Source organism: Saccostrea echinata, unplaced genomic scaffold (genome assembly GCF_033153115.1).
Source record: "Saccostrea echinata isolate AGI-Se365-2 ecotype Australia unplaced genomic scaffold, CSIRO_AGI_Sech_v1 ptg000030l, whole genome shotgun sequence".
NCBI classification, from domain to species: domain Eukaryota; kingdom Metazoa; phylum Mollusca; class Bivalvia; order Ostreida; family Ostreidae; genus Saccostrea; species Saccostrea echinata.
Window position 1 is genome coordinate 27,138,883 of NW_026889779.1, and position 8,870 is coordinate 27,147,752.

At 33.2% G+C, this 8,870-nt stretch overlaps 1 protein-coding gene across 2 annotated transcripts in view; it reads left to right on the forward strand.

Moving 5' to 3' along the window:
- The window catches only part of LOC133197613 (G-protein coupled receptor dmsr-1-like), a 51,292-nt gene extending 42,818 nt beyond the window's left edge, over positions 1-8,474 (forward strand). For both annotated transcript variants that reach the window (XM_061333721.1, XM_061333722.1), the window contains one exon: positions 6,778-8,474. In XM_061333721.1, the coding sequence (XP_061189705.1) occupies positions 7,000-8,229 (1,230 nt within the window). In that variant the 5' untranslated portion in view covers positions 6,778-6,999 and the 3' untranslated portion in view covers positions 8,230-8,474. The remainder of the gene's footprint in view (positions 1-6,777) is intronic.
- Positions 8,475-8,870: the final 396 nt, after the last annotated feature.

Genomic DNA, 8,870 nt, shown 5'->3' on the forward strand with positions numbered 1-8,870 from the left:
CTGACTGAGGTTTTTCATTATAATTGTAAGGTCATTATTTACACACTTACATGTAATTGTCACGGATTTTTCAGTTATTTCCGATCATGACAAGGATGCTCACTCTTCCATGGCACCTGATCCCACCTCTGATGTTTTTGGAGATCCATGTTTGCTCTGCTTCCGATTTGTATCATTTTAATGGAGTTTAAGCTTGATTACTGTTCGTTATCTCCATATTTCATCTACACTGGATGAGTTTCCCGCGTGGCGCAGTGGTTAGAGCGTCTGCTCTAGGGTCGCGAAGTAAGGAGTTGGTCCGTACGTCGCGGGTTCGAATCCCACTGTGGGACGTGGAGACCGGTCCTTCGGATGAGACCGGATAAACCGAGGTCCCGTGTCGCAGTAGATGCTGGCACGAAAAAGATCCCTCACTGCTCAATGGCCGTAAGTGCCGAGTATAGGACAAAATTTGCAGCTCTCCACCGGCAAGTGGTGGCGTCTCCATATGAGTGAAAAATTCTCGAGAGGGACGTTAAACAACATACAAACAAACACTGAATGAAATCCCGCACAGGTGCAGGAAGTTAAAATCTTCCCACTGGTGATCGAACATCTTAAAAGTAGTAGTTTCTAGTGACAATTGATTTCAATTTGAAAGCAAGAAGAAATATACTTCAAATGATCTTCACATGCCGCAGTTAGTCGTCATCGACCTACACCCTCCCTTTTGTTTGGTTGCCGTTACATTTTGTGTTTTACACCTTATGTATGTTGTAAAAAGTTTGTTTCACGTCTTATATCTATCTATCTATCTATATATATATATATATATATATATACATGTATATATATATATATATATTAGGGATGTCAATTTTGTCAGTAATTCATATTTGAATATTCAATAAAAGTATTCGAATATATTCGAATATTCGATAAAATAAATAAAATCTGGTTTATTCTAAATATGCATCATCCTACTCTCATTAAAGGTTTAGCGTAGGTATGCTTATATTGGAAGTAAAATTGTGTGGAGGCTTTTGTAGGTGTACAATAAGGAATTCCATTTGATATTTGTCAATGTTTGAAATAAGTAATTGATTAAAATGTAGAAAAAGTATGATTTTAACAATTTTATAAAATTTATAGTAGCTCCAACTGAGGAACCAGTCGTCTTACCAAAGGCAGGATAGTCGTATACTGTTTAGATTTCAATACGTTTAATTAATTACAATTATCAGCCTAACAAGAGATGTGATAATAATCTTTGATAAAACATTTTAACGATAAAACAAATATTTCCATAGACAATTTTCTTACGTAATTATTTAATTTACCGATAATGAATATTAAATTCAGGATTATGTATAACCTAGACAATCAAGTAATTTACACATTTATTCTGAAATTGAGCCCTTTACAATATTAATTACAGACTTATTCTATCAGACACTCATTCAATGATCAATTAAATTTATTTTGATAAGTATACTATTCACGCCTTCTAGTTTTAGGTTTGTATTTAATCAAAATTTATTAATCACAGTACTTCTTTTTATGAAATATGTAAAACACCGAATATTCGAATCTTCAATTTATATTCGAATATCAACCCATCGAATGAATATTCGAATGTTCGAATATTCGTTGACATCCCTAATATATATATATATATATATATATATATATATATATATATATATATATATATGCCTAATATCTAAGTAAATACCTACGATAAATAAAGATGTTGGTAAAATGTGAAATCTTGCAATGTAGGAATGTGCAGCACTTTCACTGCGCATATTTGAGTAATATTAATCGATATAATTTTTTTTTTTACACGTGACCAACTGTTTTTTTATGTTGCATACATATTGTACTTTGGGTTCGTTTCCATGATGCTATGTTTCCATTTCCATCAAGGATAAAAGAAGTCGATACACTAGCTCAGTCATAGTCTTTCTATTTGTAGTATCAAATGTTGAAAAAGTGGATATACAGTGTATAGAACAACAAACTCATAGTCTTTCTATATATTATTCACTTTATATAGTATCAAATGTTACACAATTTTTTCCATGCCCATTTACATTAAAACTATCTTTATCTGACTTATTTTTTCTTTTAGTTTATGAACACCGAAATCAATGTCATGAACACTCGAAATGCCCATCAATACTAAGACCGGGGACTGACAACATGGATTTGCTCATGTTGCTTTTAAATCAGTTATCAAATCTTACTTTTTTCTATATCACATAAATCAAGTTCTGATTGAATATTTTATCTATGAAGTCTTATCAAATATTAAAGGTTTGTTAGTTATCAGTTTCTTTAAAAATGGCCAGTAACTTAGATCCGTCAGCCGCGTCCACCTCTGTATTTTCAGACCTGTTTATCGAAAACGAAGGACTTTTAATTAAACTTAACGTTAATTACTATGCGAATATAGTTTACGGACATCGCCTGAATATAGTTTACGGACATTACCCTATACAAAGTATATTTTTAGAGGAGTAAGCATAAACTGTGGTACAGGCGTTTCTTTGCAAAATTCAGTCATTTATAAGTATATTATTACATTCTGGGCAACTATAATTTCAAATGCGCACCTTATAACTAACCTGCGTATAAAATAGAAGTCAACTTGTCTAATTGATAAAAATTCTTTCTAGTGGTTTTACTTACATGTATGTCTCGTCACGACTACAGATGTCTGCCAATATTTACATTGTCAATTGTAGGATTGATTGCGGCTGTGAAAATGATGGACTGTAGTACTTAAATATGACAAAACGAGATCTTATTCTTAAAGCATAGACCCCAAAAAACCAGAGCAGCATTAATCGTGGCAACGACATGATGTAATATACGATACCTCACTGAAAGAGAAAAAAACTGTAGCTGTTATTTCAAAAATGTTCACAAAAAGGTTGTAATAATTTGTAGATCTACACTTGAGTGCCACCAACTCCCGTTCAAACAAAGCCATTTTCAGCAAACCAGTGGTATTCACTAAGATAAATGAAGAAAGCTTTCCGTTTAATCCGATCTGGGGTGATTTATCACAATTTCATAATGTCATTTGGGACTTTCCTGCATCGTAAGTCTACTGTCGACATCGTTTCCATAGCGATGATATAATATTAGCAGTTAATATGGAACATCCTCTTCAAAAAGGAATAAAACCGTTCTTATAATTCTGATTAGAAGGCGTCGTTTCCGCTGATATTAAAAATAGAGGTCTTAACGTGATCAGATTATTAATGAATATTTTAATTTGATTTTTATTTGTTTATGCACTGCTAATGTTATGGGCTTTGTATTTTTTTATTGCATTTTATAGTCAATAATAATAATAAATAAAGAAATGATAAGGAATGAATTAAGCTGCTTTGTTTAAACTATGATACATGTAAGGTTACTTAAATATGAGGGGAGAAAAATGGAGACTGTGTACATTTGGGGATCGCTCAAAATAAATTTCTAGTCTTTGTTTATATCTAGGGTTGGTGATTAAATTTCAAATTTCTTTATTGATAATTCTGTCCATAATCCAGAAGTGTTGAGGCAAGCTTGGAATAAGATTTTTGGCTCTCTTTGCTTTGCTTTGAAAAGGAGTTATGCATCACAATTCTATTGACATTAAATTTGTTGACATCATACTCGACGAAGCATCCGGCATGCAAATATTGATTATGGAAATAAAGTCATTATTTTGTTTTCATGGACTACGCTCAACACCTCGCGGACCATCTTCAAATAAACTCATCGGAAGTCAGACTGTCAAATTAGCTTTTGAAAAGTTTTTTTAAATGGTAGAATATAATTAGAAGGTCAAACAATAAATCTCATACACCGCAAGAAATGAAGTTTGCGTTATGGAATTCCCAGATCGGAAAAATAAGATAAGTCAATGTTAAGTAATTCCTCTAGGGTTTGAAAATACCAATTATTACGGTTGTCTTTAATAGTGGTATTCTTGGCGTGATATTTTGCACCAGATTTGTGTTTTTAAAGATTGTTAGAAAATTGCCTCGAAACAGATACCTTCAACAATTCATTCGAACGTGAATATCACAAAAATTACCAAGCGTGCCGTACGCGTTTTAAAGATTTAAAATTCTAGAATTTTTTCTGTTTATTTCCCGGATACTGAGTAAAAGATCCTATACAAAATCAAAAGGATAATGATCGGTTGTGGACATGACAGGACTTAACAACTTTTCGATGTAAATTTTTGTAATTTTTATTATACATTTAACATATTTATTAATAAAGAGAGAACCTTTTTTTAAATACTTTTAGTCTGTGATATACATGTTACATATCGTACAATTTTTTTTTCAATCTGTTTTCCCTTAAATCGTGAGTATTCCTTATTTTTTCTTTTAATGTGTTTAAGAATGATGCAAGAAAATTATTGCGCACAAAATCTCTCTTTCCTTTATATACACTCTATATCATACCTTACAAACAGGAGAGAAAGCCTCGTTAGAATGGTTATTAAAGACCCAATTTTCTGTCCGAGGAGACGCCGTTAAATCTATTCGTTAATTTGGAGCATTTAAAGGTTTTTATTACGAAGAATTGTGCTCGACATTTCAACAAGACCACAATTAAGTTCTATTATTATTATCTTCTACAGGCAGAGCCTAATGACTTTAGAGAGGTGTGAAACAAATGAAGACTTGGAAAATTTATGTACAAATGGACAACATTGATAATTACAAAGAACGAGGGTGCTTTTGAGTAAGATTCGGCAGGAATCTGGGCTCGCTCGAAAAATGAAAATTTCACTGATGCGACACCTGATATTTTAGCATTCTATTGATAAATCGAGCTCTTGTGATAAAGGAAAGGAAAATATTTTCTTGATATTGTGTTCTGATTTGCTAAAATATGCCTTGAAATTTAGGAAAATGAGTCAGTACAAAATATTACATTTTTATAAGTTTTCTATAAAATTGCTATCTCGGGGTCAGCCCTCCACGATTTTAAACCGTTACTTGACTGTGTGCATTTTAACTCCAACAATTGAACAAACACTTGTAATAAACGGAGAGAAAACCCAGAGACCATAAAAATTAACTCTTTTTAAAAAATCATATTGGGGAAAATGCTGTGTTCCATTGTCGTTTTAAAAATATATTTATGTATTTACGGATGATACTTTTAGCACAGTGGTAAACGTTAACTGTTTATGACAGTAGGGAATCGATTTGTCTTGGTTCGATCCTCGCTTCTTGGGGGCGTTTATTCTTTTTTTTTTTCTAAAAGTCTATTCATATGTCAGTTTGATTTTATTTTCCGTTTTTCTAATAAATTTAAATTAAACTTTGATTCTCTTCGACCTAGATCAAATGCAATTATTCCGACCCATTAAAATCTTAATACATTTGCATTTAACTATATACCCTATAATTTGAAAGCTGTTTATTAATTAAGCGACACGTTATATACATGTATGTTATCGTAACTGTTATAATATTTCAATGAAATATAACAAAATTCCTATCTGCATAGCTTTCGTATAATTTCCCCAGCTGTGGTCAGTCGATGAAATCGTCTGTTTGATTTTGACTTTAAACTATGAACGATTCGTAAAGATTACTAGCCAAATACGCCCATTTTCTTTGCAGTCTGATTAGAAGTTTATTAAAATTTATACCCAAATAATGTTTTTCGCTTCTTGGGCTTTATAATAAGATGCTTCTCCGACCGACAAGTTGCAAAGAATGTTATTAGAGATGTGAAATGTATTACTGGAGTCAATTATTCTTGTATAAAGTAGGCATGATTAGCGCGCATTCTTATCCAACATAGGGACTTAAGTATTTCCTAAGTGACATCAAGATTCGTAAATTCTGTTTTCTTGATCCTTTTCACATTGATTTTCTGTGATGCCTACAGCAAAAATGAAGATGGAGTGGATCAGAGGATTACTCAAAGCATTGTTAGAGTCGTTTTGACAAAAGCGCCGAGTGCCCTGTCCATGAAATCTCTACTTCGCTCTGTTATCAAAAAATCCTTCTGTTCATGTGCCAAATATAAAAAGAATAAAGCTTCTGTGGAAAGTGTAAAATAGTTAGATTTGTACTACTTGAGAGTGTTCTTGAATAATCAAGGTGCATCTGATTTTGAGTAAAAATTTATTTGAATAATAAGGGAAACAGCAACATTACATTTATAAGTTTGCATGTTGGAGCATGATGTTTTGCGTCGATGTCGGAAAATGAAAAAGGCAAAGGCCTTATGGTATACTGATAATGTAAGTTTTTCTTTCAATTTTGAAAAATAATTGAAAATTTGCCCATTTAATTATAACACAAACAATCAACATCAATTTTACATTTATCGTGAAGTGGATTGCATATAGCAACAATTGAGATACTTGAATTAATGTTTGCGATACATTTGCGTTTTGTGATCTACTATTGGCCGTGATCCTGTCTCGTATATTTAAGAATTTACACATTTCCACACGATATCTCCGAAAGAACTTTGTCAGGAATTATCGAGACACTGTTAGTCTAATAATACGTTAAAGCACGAATCTCTGTTTCATGCAATTCAAACCAAAGTGAAGAATATGGTAAACGTTATATTACTCCTAATGCTTGATTATATCCAGCTGTAATTCACAATTTTCGCCCCCTGATGGTTGATTGATATTGTCATATTGAAACTCTTTTTACTTATGATTATGTGTTCTGGTCATGACTATTATTACATTTTCTGTCATGGTTCGTCTCAAAATTCATTATTTCTCTGTTTGTTATTTCATTTCAGTGTCCACTAACGAGATAACAGACACTTGGATGGAGGATGTCACCTCATTCTTGGATGCCGTTTGCACCCGATTTTCCCCTGACGTCTATTTGTTATAACCTGCGCAATTCCTTACAATAGTTGTGCAACATCATTGAAAGGCTAACTTAATTAAGACTTTGCCTGAAAAATCGTCTGTGTTTATTGTCATATAGAATCATCTCGATTTTGCGCACAGTCATAATGAACTATTCTGATGTCTCGCCGTTTTCCGATACGACAGTTAATTTTTCTGTCCCTTTGTCCACTCGGAACGACACCACAACAGTATCAGACATGGGAGTTGTGAGAGGCATCAGTGCCGTCCCAGAACTGTTAGCGTTCCAGAGCCGATACCAGATAATTCATGGCTACCTTGCCCCAATCATCTGTATTTTTGGTGTGGTTGCAAATATTCTGAATATAGTAGTATTGACGAGGAAAAATATGCAGACTTCTACGAATGTTATTTTAACAGGTTTGGCTATATCAGACGGTCTAACTATGGCGGCCTACATTCCATACGCTTTGTTGCTGTATGTGATTCACGGAACTAGGAGCACCCCAATCCGAGATTCTTACAGGGTAGCTCAATTCAGTATCGGGTACGCATTAGTTAGTGTTGTTGTTCACTCTATATCAATATGGCTGACGGTTACTTTAGCTTTGTTTCGGTATATTTTCATCCGTTTTCCTCGCCTTGGTGCGCAGTACTGTAACATACACAAGGCCAAAATCGCCGTCGTGGCAGTGGTTATAGTAGTCTCACTAGTATGTGTTCCGTACTCTGTAAATTTTACAATAGGAGTACACAATTTTACGGATCCTAATGGACTGATACCAAACGGGACAGTCTACTTCATACAAATGAAACAAAACAGTGACTTTGAAAAGATATTGTACAATATAAATTTCTGGATACAAGCGATCCTTATAAAACTCCTACCAAGTTTCTTATTGACCATTTTTAGTATTCTTTTAGTGAATACCATGAGAAATGCTGAAAAGCGAAGGAAGAAACTGTTAAATAATGTCCCCATGTCGGATGAGAATGGGGCTACTAGTACTAGCAGCACGACGACTGCATCGAGGAAGCAGAAAAAAAGTCGCAGTAACCGGACAACCAAGATGCTTTTGGCCGTGGTTATTCTATTTTTATTTACAGAAACACCTCAAGGAGTTCTGAGCGTCATGGGTGGTCTAGATGATAGTTTTTTTACGCATATTTATATCCCTTTAGGGGATTTACTGGATATAATAACATTGATAAACAATGGAATCAATTTCGTTTTGTACTGCACCATGAGCAAACAGTTTAGAGACACGTTCTTGAAATTATTTCTTAAAAACGTTCTTCATCAGGAATACCGGCGGACCAAAAACACTTACACAGCGGCCCAAGCTACGCAAGCGACCAAAGACTCCGATGTGTAATTTTTTTTTTAGTAAATGCGGAACTCTAACTACGATTATTTGAATATTTTAGTCATTAATTGCGGTGAGTTTTTTGGTTCATATATGGTGTACAGACTTTACCCTAAGCATATGTTTACATGTATTCCTTATTATAAGCTTTATCTGTATTAGAAATATTGAATGCTCAAGCTCTTACATACATGTATGTATTCGTTATTCATTTTTATATCCACTATCTTCATATTAATAATGGAAAAGCTAAAACATCCATTTTTTATTTTTTTTCATTTATTTTTCATTTATCCATGCTTCTATGGAAAGATTCAGAATTGAGAAAATGATCTGATATTTTTATTTAATTTTTGGTGTAAATGAATTATGTTTTTTTCTGCGTTGGATTACATCCAAAAACGTTTGAAGGTATTTTTAATAGTTCGGAGAACAAATCATCTTTAATACAACCAAGTCGAAACCCATAAAACCAAATACACTGAATAATTAATTTCATTTTAACTTTACAGTATTTAACTGATCGTTAACAGAGATCAATCGTGTCCAAGATATCTCATTTCCTTTACCTTAGGTTTTTTATGTAATCGACAAAACTTAATTATCTTTTTGTCTAGACATGATTGAAAAGATTTTTGACTTTTTCTGCA